Genomic DNA, 27311 nt, shown 5'->3' with positions numbered 1-27311 from the left:
TCTTGTAGTAATTTTTATTGAATATTTCTAAATTATAACTTACCTCCTAAACAAGCTCCTAGGGCCAGTGCCCACACGAGGGGATTCAGGGGCAGATCTAGGGCCTCATTTTCGGCCAACCCGATGGCGATTTTGACCATCATCGTTGTCAGCGGAATATTGTCAACGAAGGCGGATGCAAAGGCAGATACCTGCAAGATAACCTGTTATCAACTATTTTTTTTTAAATCAACCCGAACACCTACCCAGAGAATAATTAATATGGCAACAGCTAAACGAGATTCCTCCGATACGGATAAAATTACATTCTCCGTCTGCTTTCCGATCCAGTCGATCAGTCCGAGCTCGGCAAGGGCTTCCATTAGGATGAATAAGGCAGCAAAGAACAGCAGGGTGGACCACTCGACGCGGGCAATTACCGACTCGATGTCTTCCCTGTTAAAACGCGAATTTAATTTTATTTGTTTTCTAGATTTAAGCAACGCCTTAGTTACTTACCTGTCTGCAAGGATCAGAAGCAGTATGGCTCCCAGAAGCGCGGTCCAGCCGAGCGATAGTTTCTGTATATCGGGAGCCGAATGTAGGAAGAAGAATGTGATGACGAAGGCAAGTGTGAGGGCAGATTTGACCAGAAGCACCTTGTTCCTAATCGGGTACTGTTGAAAGATCATTAGTCCGTTAGAAAAACAAACAAACAATAAACTAACTCTAACTGAGACTAACCTTACTCTTCAGCTCCTCCAGTGTGGATTTGTAGCTTTCAGCCGGAACCGATCCGCTGACCAGTTTCTTCTTGAGCGTTCTCGACAGACGGTTGACCTTTTTGAGCAGGGTTTCACGTACCAGGTCCTCGTCTTTGGAGTAGGACGACAGCGAAGCAGCAGCACGTTGCCACACGGCAATCTCGTGGCGAATTTCCTGCACATCCTGGGGTTCGTTGAAACGTAGATCGTTGATGTTTCGGAATTTCATTCGCAGCTGAAAGTAGGTCGTGACCATCACGATCGCAATGGGGATTGCCATGTGCAGGGTGAACGTAGCGAAATTGACTCCCTGGAAACGGCAAAAAATAAGCTTAGATTGCGGACACGGTTTGAAGGACAAAAAGATCTCACATTTTTAGAAATATAGCTGTTGGAAGCGATGATAACGTTCGGCGGATCGCCTACCGGTGTAAGCGTACCTCCGACGTTCGAGTAGATAACCATCGACATCAGAACCGGTACCGGATTGAGTTCCATCACCTCACACAGTCGTATCGTAACGGGTGTCATTAGCAGCACAGTTGTTACGTTATCCAGGAATGACGATAGAACGGCCGTAAATATGCACAAGCAGTTGATCAGGGGCCACACCTTACCGTTGGTTACCTGATAGGCATAAACGGCGAGGAAGTCGAAGATACCGGTTTCCGACAGAATTGCTACCATGATCATCATTCCGAACAACAGCAGGAGTGTCTCGACGTCAATCCACGAGATCAACTTCGGCATACTAGGCCGCTGGTCCATCGCTGCTAGGACACCAATCGCCAAAGTCGAAGCAACGATCGCCGCGAAGGTACGATTCACAACTTCCCAAATGATCAGCACGTACAGACCTAGCAATACGATCGCCGCGTATATTACGCCCATCTCCTTGTCGATGGGTGTCGAATCGTAGGTGAACTTGACGGGAACGTCAGTGTCCGCATTGGTAGTCAATCGAACTCGGATCATCGCCTTCCCGTTCACAACCTTTCGATGGCTCGCGGTACCGATGTCGAACACGTGTTTGCGAGTGATCTCGTCCTGTCGATCCATTACCTCTGGGTTCACCGGTATTGGCACTAACCAGGCGTCTGTTACGTTCTGCAAACATATGAGATAAGAACACATAAGATGAGAGCGGCATTCAATCAATAATAATACTTACCTCGATGTGCTTCACATCATGTTCCTGTATGTAAGTTAGATTGGAACTATTGCTACTGGTGTAGAGCAGCTGCAGGTTCACTGATACGTAGTTGCTCGTCATATTGTGCTGCTGATCGTTCAGAAAGGCACCTTTGAGGTAGATCCCTACTCTAGAACCGGGAGGTGTGTCCGGTAGAATGTACGCTGTAAGGTGAAAAAAGATACTAGTCAAAACCTAATTGAAAGTTTAAAGCCACCAAAAATTACTTCGAACTTTCCCCTCCGGTACCGACATCTGCCGCGGTTCAAGTTCCTTTTCGTTCTTCGACATCAGAAAGCCGGTGAAGATGAGCCACGTCACCAGCAGGCAGCTGATTTTGACGTAACCGAACAGCTTTCCCTGGTGCGGCTGAGCATGCCCGTGCATTCCGGGCATTGTGACTTCGTGTTCGTCCGCTCCCTCCCCGTTGGCCGTTGTGTTCGGTCCATTTTGATGGTGTTTCATGCTCTGGGGTGTCGCGACACCGGACGTCAGCTTGCCGCTAGTGCCATCGGTTCCATCCGGGCTCGTGTCGGCGTTGGTGACTTTGATTGTGATAAACTCCTTGCTGTTGTCGTCACCGTCCTCTGCCGCCGGGTCGTCATTCGGCAGCGGGTCGTCATCCGGACCTGTTGAGTTTGAATAAAATTAGTAAATTTAATTTTTTTGTTTTATATTGATTGTCATGCGTCTCCATCGTAAGTAGTTTCAATAATCAACGAATCGCCTCCGCGAGTTTACCTACCAACCGATCCAGCGGCCATCAGCTCTGTCCATAGTCAGCAAGTATAGACCGTGAAGCCCCAACTATAACCTTGGACCAGCTAATGGATCTTGTCGACAGATTTAAAACAGGATAATATATTTAGTATCGAGCCACGGCTCATTTGCTTTTTAAGCAAAAAAGCTATTCAGCAGATTCTACCGGTGGTTGTTACACGATCTTATCGTGTCAGTACCTCAGTTGGTAGCACAAAGAGGTAGGGATAGGAGTTACTGGATAAGAGGGTCTAGAGCTATCCAAGCATTCTTCTGTAAGTACAAATAACCATTATCCAAACCTTGACAGAAGAATCAATACAGTTTAAAGAAATAATTTTTCACAATCGTCCAGTATTTTTTAATCGGCAGCTTCAACAAGTTAGGGTCCATTTTATGGTTAACAATACGAAATGTCGCCATTAGTGGACCCTCTTCATGCAAAATACGCTAGAATTCCTATAATGGACCCGGTCGCTATCCTATTGTAAACCACAAGGTCCATTGAAGGAAAGCGGACATTCCAATCTGTTTCATAAAATTTGTAAAATATAGAGATTTGTAACATAAATTGATATCTTTTAGGCTTAATCGAAAGTTACTCGAATTGTAAGTGCCATCGGTTGCGTGTTTAGCGTTACCAGTTTAAAGTAATTCGTAGAAGAAAACTACTCAAGTACTAACTGGTCCACTAATGGTTAATTTAACCTATGTCCTTCAAGAACAGAGCATCTGTTGTACGCCTTCTGTTCTCCAAGCTTTTCGTTCCAATCAATAAACATAACGATTTATAGTTGGGCATCTCTCCGGATCATCCCAAATTCCGCAGGGCATAGTGAATAAAATTCTTTTGGATTCACTCAATACGCTTTTTATGCACTTTGTAGAATGGTTGCCATATTACACTTGCGTAGTCAACCCCACTTCGTACCAAGGTATTGTACAATGAGATGATAGTATGTGGGTCCTTCTCTCTGCTGAGGCGTTTGATCAAGCCAAATAACGAATTTGCTTTTGCGACAACCTTTTCAGTATGCTGCATGAAGTTAAGCTCGCTATCCATTTTAACCCCAAGATCGGATACACTCTCTTCTTGGCATAATTTCACCATCCATTAAATAATCCAATAGCAATTTATTTGGTTTTCGGGTATAGGAAACCAGATTGCACTTCTTCGTATTAATTTTTAGGCCAAAAAGCGAAGCCTTGGTCTTAAACGTGCTTTCTGACTTGACCACCCTTCTTTATCGACAGACTTCACAGTTGGCTATTAGAGTACAGAATAGTTACGGGGCTAGTGCAACAATCCTACTGTCTCTATCTATCAGCACCGCCTACCTAGCCGAGATTCGAACATACGACAGTCGTTGTTAGACCAGGTTTCGAGGTACGATACCAACTAAGTGGCACTTTTAGGCCAAACGTTTTGCAAAAAAAAGAATCGATGAAATGTTGTACACTATCCTGAAGAATTCGACAATCTTTAACGAATTTCAGATGGAGAGAAACCTTCACATCGTCACCGTAAATTAAGATATTAACTCCAGGGAGAAGTTCCAGGAGCTCGTTCATCACTGTGACGAAAAGCAATGATTCAAGATGACTTCCCTGAAGCACACCAGACCAAACCGGGAACGAAACGGACTTGCTCTGGTCAATCTTGACATATTGCGATCGATTCTATAGATAACCGCTTATCCACCTCAGATTTATACCACTGACGAACTGACATGACACGGGCGTTTCATTTTTGACTCACAAGATCTTGCAATCAAGCGATCACTTGCTTACAAACGAGCGATCGCTTATGTCAAACAGCAGAGAGATGTACAATGGCGCGGCAGACAGATTTATGCAAAATTCAGTTTGTTTTAACGGAAATCTGTATAAATATCGGAAATAACCCGGTAATTCTTTGTGTGTTGCAAAAACAAAGGATAAAGTAATTTTTACAAAGGGCTTTATGCATTCACTTGTGCCCTTAGTGTGTTTTTATTTTTGCGTGTCGGTCACACATTGTTAGTGAATGACATTCTGCCAAACCTGTTCTCTACTTTTCCAAGATAAATAGCGATGATTCAAATGTTCGGAAACAAGTTTTTTAAGGAAAATATATGGGATGTCATGTCGGTTCGTCGGTGTTTATACCGCCTATTCCATTCTTCGACTGCAATGATGTAATCGCAACTACATTTATTACGTTAAGAGCCTTAGACATGTCTGTATAAATTGTATCTACTTGCCATCCATTCACCAGTTCTTGAAACAAATTAGTTACCGTTGAGCGTCCTGAGAGCGATAAAATCAAAAGCCGTTGGTTGCAGTGTCGGCGGAGCAGATGAATAGTTATGTTCATGAGGGATTTTGATCGATTAAATATTTATTTTTTTGCGATTTCTCCAACCATTGAACTTTTTAATTCGTGCCTGTAGATTGTTTGCTAAAAAATGACTTTTTTTATTTTATCTTTAGGTTGTTCAGGAATTCGTCCGAAAATATTCTTCCAGTGCTAAGTTTCATCACCCATAATGACCCAATCATATTTCATCAGTGAAACCCTGTAGAGCTTCCTTAAGTGTTTATTTGCTGCCAGACTTCCCGTTTTGCTGAGATGGTACAGTTAAATAAAGAATTGCTAAACTAATACCAAGCTATTTTTCGAGTGAGTCACTCCACGACGAATAAGATGTTAACCCTGCTTCAGTTACTAGACAAGTTCCGGGAGTACAACTTGCAGACTCACCATCTGTTTGTGGACTTTAAGGCGGCGTACAATTCAGTAAAACGAAATGAGCTGTGGCAGATGACGCTAGAACATTACTTTTCCGACGACATTCATTATGCTGATTTTTCTGACGCTGGATGGGCCAAAATCAGACGTCCGAATATCGGGTGACGCTGGAGGGCTACACCGTCGGCAGTGGAGATGCAATCTCTAATCTGCTATTCAACATAGCCTTGGGAGGTGCAGTACGAATAACAAAAGTGGGAAGGAATGGGACTATCATAACCAATTCCCGCATGCTACTTGGTTTTGCAGAGCGATGGAATAGGACTTTAGTCCTTTCAAACGGAAGTAGCTGGGACATACTCAACGGGAGCGGGACATACCATTAATACCGGTAAAACGAAGTACATGGTTGCTGGCAGGGAACGTGGAAATCCAAATGGTGTTGGTGTCGAGGTGGAACTGGATGGGGAATGATAAGAAATAGTGGAGAAATTCATATAACACCTTGGTGTGCTCGTGCCTTGTACAACGATGTAAGCCGCTAAGTAAAATGACGAATCGCTGCTGTGAACCTGGCTTTTTACGGATTACGTAGCCAAGTAGAGTCCCGTTGTTTGCAAACTCGCACAAAACTAGCGATTTACAAAGCACTAATCCTCTCGGTGGACTTTTACGGAAAAGAATTACAGATGCAAAAGGAAGCTGATCGACGAGTGCTTGAGGTTTTTGAGGTTAGAATTCTGTGATCAATACTTGTTGGCAAAATGGAAAATGGAGTGTAGTGCAGATGCATAAACCATGAGCTGTATCAAGTATACAAATATGCTGACATGAAGAAGATAGTACAATGTGGCAGGCTGCGTTGGGCTGGGCACGCGGTCAGAATGCACTATGAAACGGTTGCCAAACCTTTTCTTAGCAGAGAACCAGGAAGTGGTCGTAGACTGTGGGCAAAACCTCGCACCCGATGAATGTATGCTGTCCAGAACGAAGTACATTCAGCTGGTAGTCGAGGGGATTCGGCACAGGATCGATAATGGACCGTCGCCTCATGCATAACATTTTTAAATTTAGTTACAGTCTTCTGCTACTTGCGCCTTGGAGCTTCTCAAGCCAACTCTCTTTTTTGCTTCGTAACCGTAGAATTACACAAATAATGTGTCTAACCGAAAATCTTGATGACAGCTCCGAATTGCGTAAAAAAACACTGCCTTCCGAATGAATATTAGGATTAGTTGCCACTGCTTTTCTGATACTTCTGGGTGTCCCGTCGATCGTCAGTCGTTTTCCCAATCGTTTCAGGCTGTTGCCATTGGCGAAGCTAGGAAATATCCCTGGAGGGGGCCTAGGGGGTGCCTTCCAAAAAAATTTTCATTTATCTTGGTACTCCGGCTGTCACCGATAGCACAAAGTTTTGTAGGGAAATACCAGGCGGGCTTCATGAGGGCCCGCGCAATTACGGACCAGATGTTTACCACAGATCTTGCAGAAATGTTGGGAGTACAACGTGTTCACGCATCACATCTTTAATGATTTCAAAGCAACATACGATACAGTCGATCGAGACCAGCTATGGCAGATGATGCACAAACAGTTGCCACAACTGATCAGAGCTTTGGATCGAGTGATGTGTTTCGTGTGCATCTCGGCGAACCTTTCGAGTTCCTTTGAGACACGGTGAAGGTTGCGACAAGGTGACGGCATCACACTAGAGGGTGTGATCCGATGAAAGCGAAGTATAAGAGAAGTGCGATAAACATAAATGCGTTGAAGACAAAATACATGAAAGAAAGAGAGTCAAAGCAAACAAACGCGTGCTTCCCGCGGACGGTACGCGCCCTTGCCATGTTCGAGCGGGAAAGTACTACGGACAATATATGGTGGAGTACAAACTAAAAGCGAAGAGTTGCGAAGCCGTATGCATCACGAGCTGCAAGCCCTGTTTGGAGAGTTTGCCATTTTCAGCTGGTGAAAGTCAGTAGGCTACAGTGCGACGAAAACAGTTCTCTTTAACAACTGCACATCAGGAACAGTATCAGGAACAGGGAGGCTCAAAGTGCAAGATGGGTCGACCAGGTCGAAAGTGATTTGCGACTTCTGAGACTGGAAAATTGGCGACGATTGGCCCAAGATGGAGTTGAATGGAGACGACTGCTTGAAACAGCATGACCCGGGGTGGTTACTATGCTACTAATGACGACGACAATTACGCGTATGCGATGCCTAGTGAGAAAGAAAATATCTGCGCAGTGGGAACATATACACTGAACTTTTTTCCAGTTTTAAAATTCCAATGGGGAAAATTTCTGGAGGGGGCCTACGGAATTCTGGAAGGGGCCTGGTACCCCAGGCACCCACTCTAGCTACGCCAATGGCTGTTGCGCAACATCCGTTTGGAATAATACAACATTTCAGTTAACTCACAAGCGAAAAGTCCGTGATTTCTGCTGACGCCTTGATGTAAACAAATAAGCTTATCCTGACAACAATGCCTACTGTGGTTCTATTCGCTATGTACGCCACTCTCAACAGTGAACTTTTGACCGTTTGCACCCATAAATAAATGGGGCAGCACTTTTCGTGTTTCCAATTTTTTCGTGTTCAATCTTTGAATCAATCGATTTTACTATTCATTTCCGAGTTTTATGTGATACCTACCTACATATCAATTATAAACACCTTCCATGAACATATCAATTTCGCCAAACCCTTTTGTGAGATGGTCTTCCACGAAATTTTAGATATAAAATGATTATCGTATTTCTAAATCAATGTACCATACTTAACCTCATGCAAATTTATTCATTAGCAAATTCCAAATGGGAATATCTATAGAATGAAATTCACACTTTCTAGCCTAGGTCTAGCACGAAAAGCTCTCGAAGAGAGCGAATCTCGCGCCAGAACGGCACAGCCCCTTGGGCAGTGTTTATTGGAATCATTAAAACAGGATAGCACTAAATAAACAATTCATAATTTCGAACACGTTAACATGGCAGACGCCTCTTGCACGCCATCATATTTGCGATTGGATTCGGGTAGGGTGGACCAATATGAACCATTAGGCTTCCGTTATCATTCGAAGTTCTGTTTTAACCGAAAAATTAAACTAAAAGTTAATATGTGTTTCGTACAAGAAAACACTATCATATCCTTCTGGTTGCTGAATGAATTGAATTAGACTGCCTGCTGATGGATTTTCCTGGAACCACTAGAAGTTACTTGTTACCAGAGCGGCAGTTTATTGTGCCTAAAAATACATGTTTAATTTCCTTTTCACAGCTGGTGGTGGGAACCCCCAGGAGTGCCTGTACAAGTCAGCGATACCCCAAGCCAACATCGTCCTTTATTTGCTGCTGCTTGCCAGAAGAGTTAGGGTATTCATCGGGGAGAATGTCAATGTTATCTACTATTTTTAACAGCAACCAACCAACCAACCAACTCTGTCATGCCGGCATACCACACATATGGTTGGGCTATCACACGGGACCCGGCCGGCCGGTGTCGGAAATGGAATTCTATTTTTGCACTCACTGTGTGTCTGCACTCCAGCATAAGTCCTTTTTACCCTTTATGCGGTAACCGGTTGCCGGCCGGTTTCGTACCCTCTTTGCTTGCTCGTCAGTGCAATTTTAATTTTAAGCAGGGCTTAAAAGGTAAAATTGATTTATTGATTATCTGTCATTCCGGCTCACTGCCAGCCGCGTCGATGTTGGACAGGTCAGGTTTATGAATCGCTAGAGAAAGAAATGGCGATCGAAAATGTCTTTCGGTAGTTCTACACCATAAGTGGAATCCATTTATTAAATGCGGTGACAGACAGCCAAAGTTCTCGGTGTCAAGTGTCATCTTCATTAGCTGCACATACGCTTAATTTAGTATGCAAGTGCCTACGCTTGCCTCATTTATGAATGAAAAATTGTTCTCAATTCGCGCTAATTAACGCATCACCGTCCCTGGTGATGATGGCACGGTTTCTTACAGTTGAACAATGTCTAGTATGGGACCGTTACCGCTGCGCTTGCTGTCATGGGAGCGAAAAGATAATAAATAATGTCTGCCATTGACAAATTACGAATCGTTTATAGTGTGAGCAGAGGACACCCATCAATTTGGATGAAATCTATGTATAGAAATGTTAGAAACAGCAAAATTAAAAACAAAACTGCTCGGTTAAGAAAACTTCAATGTACTCGAAGGAATGTTAGTAAATTGAATTTCCGATTACGCCAAATAAAAATAATCCCTTAAACAAAATGCTACTGACTTTATCATGCAGATCATAACAAATTCATTACACAACGCTCGACACGACACAGCTCTCCGCCGAACAAGTAGCTAATGGTTTTACGACCGAAAAAGCGGATATTTCACATCCACTTTATTTTAATCGGAAGATTACATAATGCCATCAAGCGGAGCTCGGTTACAAGTTAAAGGCCGAAAAGATCAGCTGTTTGATATCGCCATCTCCCATGGTCTATCGTTGTTGCTGCTTGACTGGGTGGGTCGCGAGGATTATCAATTTTCTAACCCTCGCTCGCATCAAGTTGCGAAGCGACAAATCGATGGATCCAATGGCACTCGTTTGCGTCACAGGCGCCACTCCGGAAAAACAATCCATCAATGTTGCGAATTTTTTTTTGCGGGGTTCACACAAATTTAGCATAAAGTGCTGCCAACACAATGTAGATGAATCCGGCTCGTGCGAAACTGAATGAACTTTAAGAAAGAGAAAAAAAAAACGAACTCACTATTAGTCTTGCTTTCCATGGGATTTTCTATCCTCGTGGAAATGTTTTTACTGTGGGCGGTTTGTGCGTCCGTGCAAGCTACCGGGGTGGCACCGACCGGCAGGAAGCAACCGCACGAAACTGCCGTAATGCTGTTACGGAACGGAGGCTATTGCTAAAAACAGCAACGATGAAATGCCGGCTAGGTCAGCATTGGTGAAGGTCAATGTCTTTTTTGTTTGTGACTTTATTTCCTTTTTTTGCTTTTGCTTCTAATGGCACATCCTATCATTTCTATATTACGGTTCCGTTTATGACATAATTAATATTCAGCCGACGTTCGAAGTAAGTGTTTTTTTGTCAAGAAAATAAAATTTTACAAGTAAGCTGGAGATTTGAAAATAAAACCTTTCAATTTCAATCAACTTGAGTTTCGGAAATTCTACCAAACTCCTTTTGAATGTTTCGTCCAATGTTTATTTCGAATGCCGCCCACTTTCTCAGACACGCACGATAAAATGCCCTATGTTTATGTTCTATTTATTCCTCACCGCTGCTTGCCAGCAGAATTCATTCCGCATCCTACACTGCTGTTCAGCAAGCAGAACTGATTTATGGCACACCTATGGAGGAACCATGGCAAATTCGCACACTTTTTATGCTAATAATCGCCATTGCATGGCAGTCTGATCCCTGAAAACCGAGAAACCTTTTTTTTCTCGAAGATAATGTTGGTCTCATTGCCATCATTAGCCGATATTGGAGCAGCAGTGACAGCAAAAGACGACGACTGCACAAATAGGCAGTGATTTATATAGACATACTGATTGTTGCCGGTAATCCCGCCATTTCCCGAAACGGCGTGTCATGATTTGCAACGTACCAGGCCGAGTACCTACTACTAGGCCGTGTTCCGTCGTGAGATGAGCATGAAACGGAGACCGGCGATGTGATGAAAGGCACGAGACAGGAAATTGGGTGTTAAGTGTATATATTTTGCTAGCAACGACTGAGTAGCGAATCGGTCACTTTATTATCACTAAAGCAGCAACCGGTTGTTGGACGATCATCATTAAGATTGTCATTCAGAACTATGCCTTCAATTGTTTCAATCGACATGAAAGGCGGTCCACGACATGTAGGAGAAGGCAGAAAAATAAATTTTTGCTTATTTTTTTACTTATTTACTATGAATAAAGATTTAATCTAAATTTCACTTCGAATCACTTCAAATTCTAAGTCTCCAAGAAATTTTTTTTCGATTTTATTTGGTTGTTTAAAAAATATATAATTACTTTTCTGCATTGCAAAATTAGCAGGTTAATTTTCTCAATAATCATGAAAGATATTATCTAGAAATAATTTTCCAAAATTAAACCAAATTATCATCCAGTTTTATCACGGCGATATAATTGCACTTGTCTACCAGCTAATCGTTTAGAAAACTTTCGTCGAATGCATTTAGGTTGTCATTGTAATCAGAAAAGAGGAACATTGAAGAGAATCGCCCAATGTTAGATAGGGTATTTTGGAAAATTACGCGAGAGTTCTCCCTAAATGATCAAATCTCTTCACGGTTATCATACAATTATAACTTTTCGTGTTCTTTAGAATACATATCTTAGCAGTGGTTACTAGAGATGAAATTGTTCCACATCATTGCATAAATTAGATCTGCCAAAACATGAATTATACCTTAAAAATAAAATATTAGTAGCAATAATAAAGTGCACTTGGTTAGACTGCGTACGGTTGTATCGTCTGTGCTTGGGAAGTTGAAAAACCGTGAAAAAATTGACTTCAAAGATTGCAACTAAATTTTAAAGGGTCTGCAGCTGTACTGACAAGTAACAATGATCGGCTAGCAATCTGCTTTCCAGCTATTAATTGTTGTTCACTCTTTATCAAGCGCACGTTAATCAAACTGATGTCTGTACCAGAAAAACACATTGTTTTCTTCTCAGCAAATGTACTGACTGAAAATGACAAAAATAAGACATGGCATAACATTTGCCAATTTAGTACAAACATTTGCGTAGTACAAACTGCCTCCACGCCGTTGCTGTGTACAGACATTCTGCTACCTACTCACTCGCGACGCGTTTTTCTGAATAGACCGCTCGCGAGTCAAACAACTCGTGAGCAATCAGCTGCCCGTGAGGGCTAGTGGCGCAGTGGGGTAGAGATTTCGTATTACTTTTTCATTTCTTCTTCATCTTCGCACTCGATTCTACACCCGAGTGAGGGTGCGAGCCCTCGCGAGTGATCGGTATCGCGAGTGGTCGGGCTGCAATGATAAACGAGAGCGACAACTGTGGCTGTTAGCTAAATAGCTCATTACAAATAAATAAGAGCAAGAGTCCGAAAGAGATGCTTCTACTGGCGTGTTCGTTAGAACGAGTGCGCGTGTGTGAGAAAACTACACCACACGAGTGTGGCACTGTAGTCCAAAAGGGCGAAAAGTGGAGCTTTTTTCCTAGTCCTGTCAAAGGTTAGTCATCGCTTACTATAATGAAAATAAAAAAATAACTTTTTTGTTTTAGGAAATATAGACATAGTTTCTTCGGCATAGTTGTAAATATTGTAAAAACAAGCAACTTTGATGCAGAAATACAATTTCTATCTTGTGATGAGTGAGTGCTGTGCTGTGAGTGATCTATGAGTGCTGAACTATAGGCCATATTCTTTAAAACTTCTTTAAAAACTGGTTTTTCATACTTAGCTTTTGTTGGTTGCATTTTACAAGAATACAATGTTCTAGGAAATTATCGAAGCTCTCAAAATACACGTTTTTGCAGAAGGTTGCAAATCTCTAGGATCTTTCATTACAAAGTTATCGCTTTCTTAAGCTTTATTTTTCCTTAACTTCACGAGCCAAAAGCGATAACTTTATAAGAGAAGGTTTTAGAGATTTGCAATGTTCTGCAAAAACGTGTATTTTGAGTCCCTCAATGATCACCTAGAACCATATATTCCTGTAAAATGCAACCAACATAAGCTAAGTATGAAAAACTAATTTTTAAAGAATTTCCAAGGAAAATGCTCTACAGTTCTGCACTCGATAGGAATAGAATTGTCATTTCTTTGGCAAAGTCGCTTTATATTTGCCATAACTTTACCGAAGAAATCATGTGTCTATTTACTAACACAAAAAATGGACGTGTATCGAGCCTTTAGCGAACACGAGACACTCAAAAGGTATGCTTGCCGTACTCTCATTTGGGTGGTTGAGGACAAGCGGAACCCTTACAAGTTTATAGTACTCGACTTAAGCTTTAAGATGAAGCGCTGATTTCATAAATCCGCTTGCCCCATTTTACCCCACGGGCTCGTTAAACTGTGAAAATTTAAAGCTTGAATATGCGATAACTCAGCAAGTAAGGATCCAAGTGATTTGCGGTTTTTTGCAAAAACGAGTATTTTGAGAGCTTCGATAATTGCCTACAACATTGTATTCTTGTAAAATGCAACTAGCAAAAGCTATGGATGAAAAACCAATTTTTAAAGGAGTTTTAAAGAATATGCCTTATAGTTCAGCACTCGATAAAGATAGAAATTTTATTTCTTCATCAAAGTTGCTTGTTTTTACAATATTTACAACTTTGCCGAAGAAACTATATCTATATTTCCTAACACAAAAAAGTTATTTTTTTATTTTCATTATAGTAAGCGATGACGAACTTTTGACAGTTTTAGGGGATACTCATACGAACAAAAGTACTGAAGACCATAAATGATCAAATGAAAGCAAAAGACACTGGGAAAAAAGTTCCGCTTTTCGCCCTTTTGGGCCACTGTGTGTGGGCGTCGTAATACTGCCCGGTCCTGCGTGTAGGTGCGCGTAACTGGGCTTCCAAAATTCTAGACCAGGCATGTACAACAACTCCCATAATAATTCTTCTGATGGGGCAGTTTTCATTCCCAGCTCTGTGCCTGACTCGCAGTAGAACTCTTTCAATCCGCAGCTGATTTACTACCAGAACGTGCACGGCCTTCGACATATTTCTGTAACAGAGTAGAACTTCGATACAGTTGTTTCAACGGAACCCTGTCCCTGTCCTGTTCGGGAGCGCATTTTTCGTCTTTAGAAGTAATCGTAATCAGCAGAACGGTAGCAAATCCCGCGGCAGCCGTTCTCTGAGTATCCGTGCAATCTAATCAACTTCCTCATCCGTGAGGATGACGCCAGGAGTATCAGCGAACATATCGACTCAGCTGGAAGTGTGTATATTCTCATCTAGCGTCGAATGACCTGTAATCGGTTGCCTTAGCATCGACTACTAACGCTCTCACGCTTCCGCGTGTAATGCGCTTTTAGCCGGTTTCTATTTACACGACCTGACACAAATTAACCCAGTGTTAAACAGAAACAATCGCAGGTTAGATCCTGCCAAACAAATTGGCCCGATTTCCGATATATCTGCACCTATTACCCCGCTCTTGATGTTACATTCAGTTAACCAATCCCTGTCGAATTTGAGAATTGAGAATGTTTTCGACAGCACGGGTTTGGACTTCGCTTTGCTTTGTTCGCTAGTTGTCAATACTACATTTCTTCAGATCAGCATGTTTTTTCTAAAACGTTTAGTCTCTTCGAATTTCGTTGATTTCGTCTCGTTTTGCTTGCACAACATGAATGTACAAGGATTTGAAAGCGTTTGATCGGGTGGATGACGGTATCTTCCTTGCATGACTTGAGAAGCTGAGAGTTTCCGTACCGTTTTGTAAGCGGCTACACTCGTTGTTAGGTATGAGGTTGAGTGTGAAAATTGGGTCCGAATTTACCGGCTCGTTCTGCAACATCTCCGACGTACCGCAGGGGAGCAACCTTGGACCACTGCTCTTTTTTTTTATTTTTGTAAACGAAGGAGAGCTAGCACTCCTGCCATCTGGCAGTCGGTTTTTTATGCCGATCATCACCTCCAGAGCCAATAAGCATCTTGAATATATTTTTTATTAAATCGCTTACTGCCGCTACTCGCATATCAGTGCCATTTATATGGGAAACTCCATAGAAAATGGAACTGTTATGCGAGTTGCGGCAGCTTAGGGTTTCAGTGACGCTTATTTTTTTCGATCATTGTGCTATTTACTTATAAGATCTGTTTTGGAATTCGAATCTGTGATCTAGGGTCATTATTAGCAAATTTGGAGCACTAGAATCGAAGCGGTAGAGAAAAATGCTTTGCGCAGTCTACCATGGCGTGATTCCAGAAATCTAGCTGCATGAGGAACGTAGCTGTGCTTAATTTGGCCCCTGAAAGAAGACCTGCCAACGCACAAGTCATGATTGACTGAAGTTTTTGGAGCGTCTTAGTAGAATTCGAAACCTAAAAATAAAAAATAAGAAAACTTATCCAATTTAATTCTACTATGTGTATTTTATTCAATGACAGATACGTATTTCGCCTACGACTTGCAGGCTTCCTCAGTGTCTGTTTTCGAACTCCGAGTGTCTGTTTTCGAGTTCGAAAACAGACACTGAGGAAGCCTGCAAGTCGTAGGCGAAATACGTATCTGTCATTGAATAAAATACACATAGTAGAATTAAATTGGATAAGTTTTCTTATTTTTTTTATTTTTAGGCACAAGCCATGTTCCTAGCTGGAATAATATTATAGGAGATATTGACGGCCCCGTGAATTTGAGTCAACTGAAATTGTATGCCCCTGGACAACACTTCAGAACTAGAAATTTCCTGCACCTTCGAAGATGGCATGTACACTATGGACTACACGACCCAAACCGCTTCATGGCAATGCGGTTAGCGAACTCTACGAGACTTCAATTTATAGCCCGATTATTTTTTACAAATAAATCAACTGGCATGAGAGAAGAAGAAGAAGATGCGTGATGTTATTCATCTACGCTCCCTGAATCCCAACGGCGAACTTTAGTTAGTAAACAGTCTAATTTTTGTGCGGATTTAATGGAAACGCGCCGTACTTAGTAACAGCCAGAAAGAAAATCTATTTTCATAAAACAACGCATCAGTATGTTTTTGTGTTTTTTATTTGTATTACGCGCAATAGTTTTTCTGCAATTGATTGTTGCTTTAGCTACTAATTGACTAAAAATTTGCAGTCACTCACATGAGTTGATAGTAGCTGTGAAACAATTTTAATGGAATCACAACTAGGAATAAATTAATTAGTAAAATCCGAACGCTCAACTGATTAAGTACAGTAGTGTACGAATCCGTACCGAGAAGGGTTATTTGATAGTTCGTAAGTAAATGATTGGAATTCCATAGAATATTACAGCACCGAACTAGTGAAGCCTGCCTGTATTAATCAATCATTTCTCGGAAGAGTCATTCTTCAATTCGTTTAAATTTACGTAACGTTGCAAGTCATCTACATACGGTTCGTGCGTTGCCGTTCACTAGAACACAGACACAGAAACAAACACACTTCAGTAGGTAGTGCAACACATCGATCACCGCGAGACAAAGGGGCAGTCGCAGTGTTTCAGCGGCTTTAGTTAGAGTCGTCTTGAGTCGCGTGTAAATACGAAAATGAGCGGAAATGTTTCATGCTCGATATTTGCATAGAAATCATTGACAATAATAATCCCCGCCCTCATTCGTGTGCCCCGTTACGACTTCGGAGGATCAGTCCAATCACGGAATGAGTAATGGAAAGCGAAAAAGAATCACCACCGCCGCGGCGGTGGGGTGTGGGGAGAAAAACTTTGTCCCCCTCCAGAATTGGTCTTCAGCATCAGGTTCGTTCGGTCGTCCGTTTAGCGGTTTGCTGTTTACTTTTCATTTGAGAGAATGAAGCGTAATTGAGCAATCTTCTCGATGGCTTGCCGGGGGTTTCGGGTCGAGAAAGGGGGGAAGTTTAAAGGTTTTTTTAAGAAAGGCTCAACTAGACCGCCCGAGTGGATTAAGGTTGATTGTTTGTCAGTTGTTGTGATGGTTTAAAAATAAACTCGAATGTCGGTGGAGACGCACGATGATTCATGGTCACCGCCTGCCTTGTTGCTCTGATGAAGTTGACGCAAAATCATTTATTATGGATAAGGATTCGATGGAGACGCATTGTGGGTAATCAGTTTAATGGTATAGAAAATAAAGCTTCGGTACTCACCGTGTAATCGTTCGTGCTCCTGCCGAAACGAGGCCAAACTCGGGTCCTGGCGGATTGAAGGCGGTAGTGTGCGCCATATCTCGAGTGAAGCCTCCGTCACCTGACTGAGAGAGATAATAGAGAAGTTAGGAGTGAGCGTTTGTTTCGAGCATCCTTTTTGCTGCAAGTCTTTCTTCTCCTCGTCTTCATTGAATTTGAGCAGCTTGAATACGACATTCTTGTGCTTGTTTTTGGCAGGCATGATGCGTCAATGGGTCGATTGGAAATTTTGACCGAGTGACCTAATACTGATGGTGGTGTTGTATTGTTGTTGCTGTTCTGGGTTTAGCCGTCTCGACGGGTTCTTTCCGAGACGTGTGCGATAGATTGTTACTTTTAAACATAAGAATTTCACTGGTTGAGCATTGGTTGCAGATAATACTGATGGATTGTCACTCTAATTCAATGAAAATGTCGGTTCCGAAACTTTCGCGATTAGGTTAGTTTATGTTTCACACAGATAAAAATCACAGTTAGTTATCACAGAATCATGCAACGTAGGAAAAGTGATAGCTGCAAGAGAAACAATCGGTAGAGAGAAAGTAGCAAAATGGCTTGCGTCAAACGGCATGCGTTGCGAAATTGCACTCAATCAAACGGATGCACAACAGTCATTTGGTAGATCACCTCTGGTCCATACTCTTAGTCTGATCGCAATTTTGAATGAACTTTGCAAGACGCCGCTGGCGGAAGGTTGTTTAAAAAAAACACACAAAAATCACAAGCTACAACTACGCGTTCGAAACTGTGTAATCTGCTGCAATGCGGTTTTTTCCGTTTTTCTTTTGGCTGAAACACTGCGTATTTTCCATAGATAATTTTCCGCTCACTACTGGTTATAGGTGATCTTGTTAGCACGGATTTTGGGCAACTATGTCCAGTTATAGCTTAACTGTATCAGTCTAAAGAAGTTGAGAAATATCTGGTGATGCTTTCGATATTTATTACGATTTTCGCAAGAGTATTTCCAGTAAAAATGTTACAAAAACCAGTTTTCGTTGTCGGAAGAAAAATAAAATTACGTATAGAATTCGAAATTTTTATTGTACAAGCTTCTCGAATCGGTAATCTAAATTAATAATCATCTCGTCGAAGCTGCTCAGCAGCTTCACACTGTCACGTGGAACGGCATGTTATGGATTTTCCAGTGTCAGTAGAGCGGCATCCGTTCGTCGCTCGGTCGGTTGGACTACCCAATTATAATCAACACCAATTTCTCCTCCCATTGAAAACCTATTCGTTTGCTCTTGTTTGCTCCATTGTGTCGAGCCATCTAGCGGATCTCTATTTCATTGCGAATTCAATTACTGCGGAATTATTTTTTACGCATACATCTCGCCATTTTTGCGACATTTGTCGGGTACAACAGAGTGTCACCAGCGAGTGGCAACAACGTTATTGTGTCAATAGAGCCGGGATTGCTTTGCATTCCGGTTTCGAACTGAATGCAGCGCCGCTGATGAAGGGTCGCGAATTCAGCGTGAAGCGGTCAGAGTCAAGTTCGAATAATAACAATTTAATATATTTTAAACAGTTATTGTTTATGATACTGAAGGTGATGTACCCTGGAGCTGAAAGCTACACGGTGCTGCTTTATTAGTACCGCTTCAAATCCATAACAAACCTAATCAAGCTATTTAGTTTCCTATCGGAGGCACGCTTGCGCCACCTATTTTAACTCGCATCAACACCGAATTGACAGCCGGGGGATGCTGCGGCGATTAATCAAGCCGGCAGGCTTTAGTGAATGAATTTCTGGAACACGCCGCCGCCCGTTATTGTTATTGGTACGGTACTGGTGGTGGTCGTTATCAACAGGCAGTGACTAGAGAATTCCCCGCGGGGTTACGATGGTGATAACATTATACCAGTACCTACTGAAGTGGACCGACTCACGTCGACGTCGATTTCGGTCACTTTGAAAGTTGCCGGAAATTGTTGAAGTGCAGATTAACCAAACCGAGAGTATCGAGACGTGTGTAGATTGCCATTGGAAACAACTAATTCCCAATTTTGCAAGAGGCATCAGCCTGTTACGTACTAAAATCGAGTGAAAGTTATGATGACAGTGATTTTGGGTAATCCCGAACTGAAAGGCGATTATTATTTGTATCTCTGCCTTTATGAAATGGTTAAAGTACGTTGTTTTCGCAATAATTTTTTTTATGTTGTATTATAAATCAATTGCGCTATGCGTGCATATGAAATATTTAACGCAAGCATCTTGGCCTAAACCCATATAAGATAAAGTTAGTTCAAGAATTGAACCGAAAAATTGTGCTCAGCAACCTCTGGTTAGATGGATACATCAATAAATAAAATTGTGGCATTAGGTGTGATTAGAAGCCTCGGACTTTCTAACCCCAAAAAGCAGCTATGGGATTTGGCCGGTATTAGGTTGCAAAAAGACGACGCTACATGCCAAATAGTGGGAGAAACCATGAGATGCAAGGTTAGTGAGCAGTTAGCCTCTCGTTTTGAACCTGCAAATTGGTCCCCTCTATAGTGGGATTCTGTATTCTATGGAAGATAAATTTGCCAGACACCGCTCTCGAATAGACTTTGCCTCATGGGATGGAGGTGAATCCGATTAAAACAAAATTCATTATTGCCAAACAATATTGCGCAGCGTTGGGAATTAAGTGGCTTTTCTAAATGTTATCAACGTGAAAGTATTAATGTAAAACTCTCATATATTGAAATCTCGGAATAGCTCGTGTATTCTTTGGAGTGTTAAATAGCCTTCCCGAATACTGAGAGTAGGACTGAAACACGCTGTAGATGTATTTTTTAGGGAAGGTTTCTGTTTGCTCATCTTTGCAGCAAAGAGTCAGCGAAATTTGCTTTCCTACGAATACGCACTTGAGTAAATCATTAAAAATCATTAGCATAAAGTCATTTGGCATAACGTCATTTGGCATAAAAATATAAACGTAAGGGACCATTCAGTATAAATACATGTGGCATGACGACCATTATTATGCCAAATGTTTGGCATACTGCTGTCACAATATAATAAGAACAGGGGCTGCTTATTTAGCATAAAGTCAGTTGGCATAATGCTGTTTGGCATAACGGCGTTTTCCATAAGCACATTGGTCTTTTCATACATATGGGACCATTTGGCAGAAAAACATTTGGCTTAACAAGTTTTTGGCATAACTCCGTAAAAAATATTTTATGACTTTCCCTAGCCCTCGTATTGATTCACCGGGTCAGTACCGAATGGCAGGCCGAGTAACAAATAGCCAAAATTAAAATGGCCGAATTTCACAAACGGTTACGAAAGCCGAACTCCTATTTGGCCGAATCACAAAAGGCCGAACCCCTACTTAGTTCTCAAATAATATTGATAAAAATAATGTTTTAAGGTCAATGCTACGCTGGTTAAGCCATCTCAAAAATGATCGAAATATATTTTCGTCCGTTTTAGAAAAAATATTTAATAATGCAGAAAAAATTTCTTAAAATTCTTGCACCTTACTTTCGGAAAAACAAGACACACACACTCAGCACCTTTATTTTTTAAAGGTTGGTACCGATTGACCGAAACACAAATGGCCGGATAACAACTAGCCGAAATCCAAATGATCCAAACTGGGATTGGGTGAGACGGCCACGAGTGTTCGCCGGTTGCCGCCGCCGTAGAAACCTCCCCCTCCTTCAGATACCACTTCTATTTGAGCATAGTTGAGCATAAACCAGCATATACTGAACATTTGTGCAGGTAGAAGGCCGTGAATATTTTTGGCCGAATCTGACATTCGGCCACACGTGTTTCGGCCATTTGTGATTCAGCCATTAGATCTATTATGCCATGTGTTATTTCGGCCATATGTGGTTCGACCATTCGTGTTCCGGCCATACCACTCTGGGCCAGAAATTAAAATTTCGGGACAAAAATATTTGCGGTTAAACGGCATGTCTCAGCTCAATCTGGTCTTCGGCAACTTTTTGAATAAAAAACTGATGCATATTTTGAAGGGGTCGTCCAATATTTAAGCGTTACTTTAACAACAATTTAAGTAATAAATTTTTGAGTAAACTTTTTTTTCACCCTTTTGGTTTCAAAATATTAAAGATAAACCAATTTCAAGTAATTTTTCTGAAGATACCAAATTTTTACCTTTTACCCATTTTCAGCAATAGGCCTTTGTTTAAAAACGACCCCTCAAATCACATTTCTTCTTGTAACATGTTTATTTCAGCAGACAGCTCAATGTGATGTACTAGAAAATATTTTGCACATAAAAGAGGAATATTTTTGCTGAAGACTGCTTTGCTTTATATGCATTAATTAATAAGATATAACTGATTTTAGGTTAGAAACCGTCTGATGAAAAATCTGAATATTTTGGCCATCTGTTAATATCTGCAATTAGTCTGCATACCAATTTGTAGGGAATTATTAAAGCTATCTGCTCAAATATGTATTTCAGAGAATACCTGGGAATACCATGGCTGGGAATACCTGGGCATAGTGCGGATTTTTTTTTCATACATTTTATAACTTAATAAATATGCGTCCTAGTGTCAAACAGTCTTCACAGAAAATATGTATTTCAACATACTGAATAACTTTGTAGAACATTTGAAAGCAATAAAATAATCGTGTGCAAAGTTATTGAGTGTAATATATTTTTGAGTGCTCTTTTTTAACACATTATATTTCGCCACCGGTAAGAGATAGATAGTTCCTTTATTCAGCAAAGTTGCTTATTTTAGTATGTTCTCCAACTTTTGGAGAAAAAAACTTTTTTTTAAGATTATTTAATTAAATTATTAAATTAAATTATTTAAGAAAACAAAATTTTGTTTTCTTACTAGAGTCTTTCTTATTAGAGAATAAGTGAATTCATGGTCACCCTAATAGTGCAGAAAGATGTGCTATATTTTATTATTTTACTTCTCCGAAGACACCACCCTTGAAAAAATACACATCTTCCATCAGACGGTTTTTAGCCTAAAAACAGTTATATCTTATTAATTAATGCAGAAAAAGCAAAACAGTTTTCAGCAAAAATATTCCTCTTTTATGTGCAAAATGTTGTCTAGAACATCACATTGAGCTGTCTGTTGAAATAAACATGTTACAAGAAGAAATGTGATTTGAGGGGTAGTTTTTAAACAAAGGTCTATTGCTGAAAATAGGTAAAAGGTAGAAGTTTGATATCTTCAGAAAAAATACTTGAAATTTGTTTATCTTTAATATTTTGAAACCAAAAAGGTGAAAAAAATTGACTCAAAAAGTTATTACTTAAATTGTTGTTAAAGTAACACCTAAATATTGGATGACCCCTTCAAAATGGTCTAAAATGGTCTGAGCACGTCAGCAGACTAGGCATCAAACTGGCACAAATTGCTGGTGTCTTCAGAAGAATTAGCGTGTTCATTCCTGCGGAAACTAAGCGTAATTTGTTCCACGCACTTTTCCACAGCCATGTTGTATATGGCATACTTGTTTGGGGTAGTACAAGTAAAACAGCGTTAAAATCTCTACAAGTCATCCAAAACAAAGCGATTAAAAATTTATTCGGCTACTCCCGCAGAACATCGACGGTCTTCATTCACTCTAAGCACCATTTGCTTTCGGTTGAGAATGTCTACAAATCCAGTGCATGCTTGCACATTCATCGTATACTGAATAACTCTATACACACTAACACTGCGCTGAGCAGACTCTCGGAACAACATACACATCACACAAGAGGTCGAAGCAATATATTAACTGGCCGTAGCTATAGCAGCAGATTCGGATTAAATTCAGCAGTCAACAAAGCATCCGGCTTATACAATAACCTAAGAGATGAACTAAAATTACTTCCTGTAAATAACTTCAAATTGCGTTTGAAAAAAGATTTATTGTCAAATCAATGTAGCATATAGTAAAATAGCTTATAATATGTGTGATTTTATATTCGTACGGTTTTCTTCAAATGTTTATACAAAGTTCTACTGTTAATGTTTAAATATTTTTTATTGCATAGCACTATAGTCAGTCTTAACGAGCCAAAGGCTCATAGACATTTATAAATGAATAAATAAATAAATAAATAAAAAAAAAAAAAAAAAAAATATGCATCATTTTTTCATTCAAAAAGTTGCCGAAGACCACATTGAGCTGAGACATGCCGTTTCACCGCAAATATATTTGTCCCGAAATTTTAATTTCTGGCCCATAGTGCATTCGTAAGTTATCCCACCCAGATTGAAGCAAGTGGTTGCTTACTACTAGTTTACTACGTATTTTAAGCACGCAGATTGGCTGAAGGTTGAAGGTTCATCTGAAATGCGATTGGAAGATTGTGACCAGAGCCTCTGGTTTGGTGAATGCCCAACTGGTTACAACCACATTAAAATAAAAATTTAAAAAAGCCTCTGGTTCCTAGTCGGAAATAGGCTACTCTAATTCAGAGTAAAGGGTACTCTAGTCGATAACGATTCGAAATTCCAGCTCTAGAGGTTTGGTCCCGAATGATGGCTAAATACTGCAGGTGAGAATGTATGCAACCATCGCACCGTGGAACAAATGGTCCAACTCGATATAATAAACCACAAAGAGATGCTATTTTTCCGGCAATATGATCTATATGACTTCCCTTAAGGCAGCGTTTCCCGAATGGGGGTTCGCTAAAAATTTAATTCGCAGCAGAATAGCATAGGGAGCTTTGGTTGGGAACCTCTGCCTTGAGAAAGCGTAGGGTCTAAAACTATCCTGAGATATTTGAAATAATAGTGGAAGACTCTCAATTTAGATAGAATATTGCTGTGTTATCAGCGAATAACTGGTATTCCTTCAAGAGGGAGGTTTCTAAAGTCGGTTATGGAGATGAGCAATAAAAGTGGCCTAATATTGCTACCTTGTGGGATGCCAATATTAATCGCTTGTAGAGAACTTCGCGAGACCTTCATGGCTACATAATGTTACCAGATAGCTTCGAATAAAATGTCATTTGCTAGAGTTCGTATCCCATAATACTCTAATTTTTGAAGTAGAAAGTATCGAATGTTTTTTTTTAGATCGGTAAACAGTCTACCAATAATATATGTTTGCTATCATTGTTACTCAGCAAAATTTCAACTCGAAGTACTACAACCTTTTCTAAATGTATATTGAAATTTATATAATATATTAAACTGATTCAACATTTTCACTAATCTTCTGACCAATAGCAGATAATCATAAGATTTTAGTAAGAACGGTAAGAATGTTTCAGCTACAGGATCAACACAACCAGCAAAATGATCGAACATATGCAGCTCATCTTTTCGAGATTCTTCGGTACAAATTGGCTGTTCAATGGCTGTTTCAGAATGTTTTCAGGGTGATGGTGTGGGGATGTGTCTTCAAAAATTTGAAGGTTCCATTCCTGTTCATTCAACCTGGTGTTAAAATCAATACTAAAAATTGCATCAATAATGTTATAAAGAACTATTTTCTTCCCATGATTAAAAAAAAATACAGGAATGCCTTCCAACAAGATTCTGCACCGTCTCACCAGGCGAAAGCTCCACTGGCTTGGTGTATAAACAATTTTTCGGATTTTATTTCTTCGAAAGACTGATCTGCCTCCTCGCCTGATTTGAATCAACTCGACTTCTTCGGATGAGGTTACATTCTAGGCAAAAGGATTGACTGTCAGTACTTTCAAGTAATGTTTGGAGGAGATTGGGGAGGAAATGCCTCAGGATATCGTGCGAGCCCACTGTAACACTCTTCAACAGCGATTGCACTGGTAATTAAGGCAAAGGGAGAAAGATTTGAATTAGACTAATTTAATACAAATGTTATGGAAATACACTCAAAATTAAAATTTATGCACGCGTCGTATTTTTGCGACCGTTTACTTCACTGACAGTTATTACTACTCACTCCTGTATTTAACTATTGTATACCTTGCTCTATTATTTTTGTCTCTATAATTGTCCTATGCTCAGGGCCTTTAATTATCACCGAATTTCAAACAAAACAGAAAATCTTTTTTCTTAGCATACATTGTTTTTTATGCCTCTGAGTTTCGTATGTACAACTGCACAGTGATTTTCATCATAGTATACAAGTTCAATATATCGTGAAAATAGAACAGCAGAAAGTGATTTTCAAACTCAGAAGGTGATATTCACTTCAGTAAAAAAACAATTTTAAATGCAGTAAATGAAAAGAAAAATCTTATGTCCAACAGCTGAACGCAATAGATGCTAAATAACAACATAAATTTTTTTATTGATTTTCACTGCTCAAACGTGAATATCAGTTTGTTACAATATCACAGGGCGCTGATATTCTATATTCTCGTGCATGAAGTTCATGCTTGCTGTATATAGTTATTATGTACGTTTGATCAAAGCAAGCAGATTTTCAATGCAAGGTAGACTGATAATCCAGAAGTTTGAACGTTATGCTGATGAATATTAACAGCACTGCCTATGCTCTAACAGCTGGCTGCAACAGTCTGTAACATAAAAACAGAAGGGCAAGTTTCGATAACGGAATGTAGCACCTAGGCTTTGCTTTGCTTTGCTCTATTATTTTATTAAAGAGAAAAGCGAGAATATTTGGAAACTTGACAGCGTCGTTTTTCCTTAGACTTGCTGGAAAGTTATCTGTACCGCAGTTTTTTGAACGTTTAATTCGCTTATGATCTCGATTACTTTAATCACATTTGCAGGTCGTAAAAAAACAGATTGATTATATTCAATTAACGTTGTGCATAGGATTGGTATTACCTTTTGGAATTTTGCCTGCAAGATGGATTCCAATCTGCGAAAAGAAATTGTGCAAAATTTCGCAAACCTCTAACTTATTAGAAGTTTTTACTTTATTGTTGTGTAGCTTAAAAGTTGTCACAGGATAAGATCGTCCCGTGATTTTAGTTAAATTTTTCCATAACTTTGCCTGACAAGTGGTCTCAAGTATGTTTTGTATGTATGTTGATTATTATAAATTTTACATTTTGTTTTCGGCTCTTTTGAAAACATGTTTTAACAAATCTTTCAAATTAGCATTGAGAGAATCAATTTTCAGTTTTGTAAGGTATTTATGTTTAAGTTTTACTCATTGCTATATGTAATGAGATTTAAAATAAAAATTGCAATATTGGATTGGATTGGATACTTCTAGATTTACAGATATATTTTTGCTTAAAAAATTAAATGCGTGGTTCCTACTACATTGACGAAGGTCAAAGCTGTCGAAAGTTTTCAACATGATCTGAATATTTCCGACCCAGCTTAATCAACCTCACCGCAAACCATTTTCTGCCACCTAAACTGGGTTATAAAACTAAAACAACGATAAGTTGAAGCAATATGATATGAATGGGAAACTCTCACCAAACTTCACTGAGTTTTGCAATTTTAAGAGGGTGATAAAATACAAAACTTATTTCGATGCCGGCAAAATTATAAATTTCATACGAAACCTCCGAATCGGACATGTAAACTATTACATAACGTCTCTGAAGGTTATTGCAGTGTTATTGCAGAAAGTTTACTTTTGAAGATATTCGGACTTATTCGGGTAATTGTTTGTTTAGTGTAGTCTTGTTTTCTGCTATCGTATAAGGCCATTGCAAATATTTTTTAAAGTTTTTGTCCTTCCGATGCTAGACAACTACAGGGGGGGAGGCGAAAAAAAACAAAGAGATTTTTTAAATTATGCATAAAAATTAAGATTGAAGTTTAATCGTGAAACCCGAATTAATTTTTGCTTTTGAAATATACGTTATTATTTTCCATGCAAAAACCTTCTAAAATAGAGTCAACATTGAAAAAAAATTTTTTTGACGTTTTTTGGAAATTACGTTATTTGTACTTCCATTTTTGTTTCGTGTTCTTTAGGCTGTAAAACTCATAGATAATTGATTTATACAAAAAAATGTACTCAAGTTCAACACATTTTTGTTTGTCCTCCGATTTTTAGAGCCAATTTTGAAGGGCGGGGGGACAAAAACTTTATAAATAATTTGCAGTGGCCTAATTTAATACTTTAGGAAAGCATTTTTTAACTTTTGTTGTTCA

At 40.0% G+C, this 27311-nt stretch overlaps 1 protein-coding gene across 5 annotated transcripts in view; it reads right to left on the bottom strand.

Annotated features, from left to right (window-relative positions):
• The window catches only part of LOC128744471 (P protein), an 88138-nt gene that overhangs the window by 1647 nt on the left and 59180 nt on the right, over nt 1-27311 (bottom strand). For 2 of the 5 annotated variants that reach the window (XM_053841513.1, XM_053841514.1), the window contains 8 exons: nt 17253-17356; nt 2163-2564; nt 1915-2099; nt 1116-1850; nt 724-1053; nt 499-656; nt 246-435; nt 44-191 (listed from right to left, as the gene is read on the bottom strand). In XM_053841513.1, the coding sequence (XP_053697488.1) occupies nt 44-191; nt 246-435; nt 499-656; nt 724-1053; nt 1116-1850; nt 1915-2099; nt 2163-2564; nt 17253-17356 (2252 nt within the window). Of the gene's footprint in view, nt 1-43; nt 192-245; nt 436-498; nt 657-723; nt 1054-1115; nt 1851-1914; nt 2100-2162; nt 2565-17252; nt 17831-17918; nt 18258-27311 lie in introns of those variants that run through there. The other 3 variants (XM_053841515.1, XM_053841516.1, XM_053841512.1) reach the window with 3 other exon arrangements.

Source organism: Sabethes cyaneus, chromosome 3 (assembly GCF_943734655.1).
Source record: "Sabethes cyaneus chromosome 3, idSabCyanKW18_F2, whole genome shotgun sequence".
Taxonomy (NCBI): Eukaryota; Metazoa; Arthropoda; class Insecta; order Diptera; family Culicidae; genus Sabethes; species Sabethes cyaneus.
The sequence above is the reverse complement of the archived record's forward strand: the minus strand, read 5'-3'. Positions and strand labels throughout refer to the sequence as shown.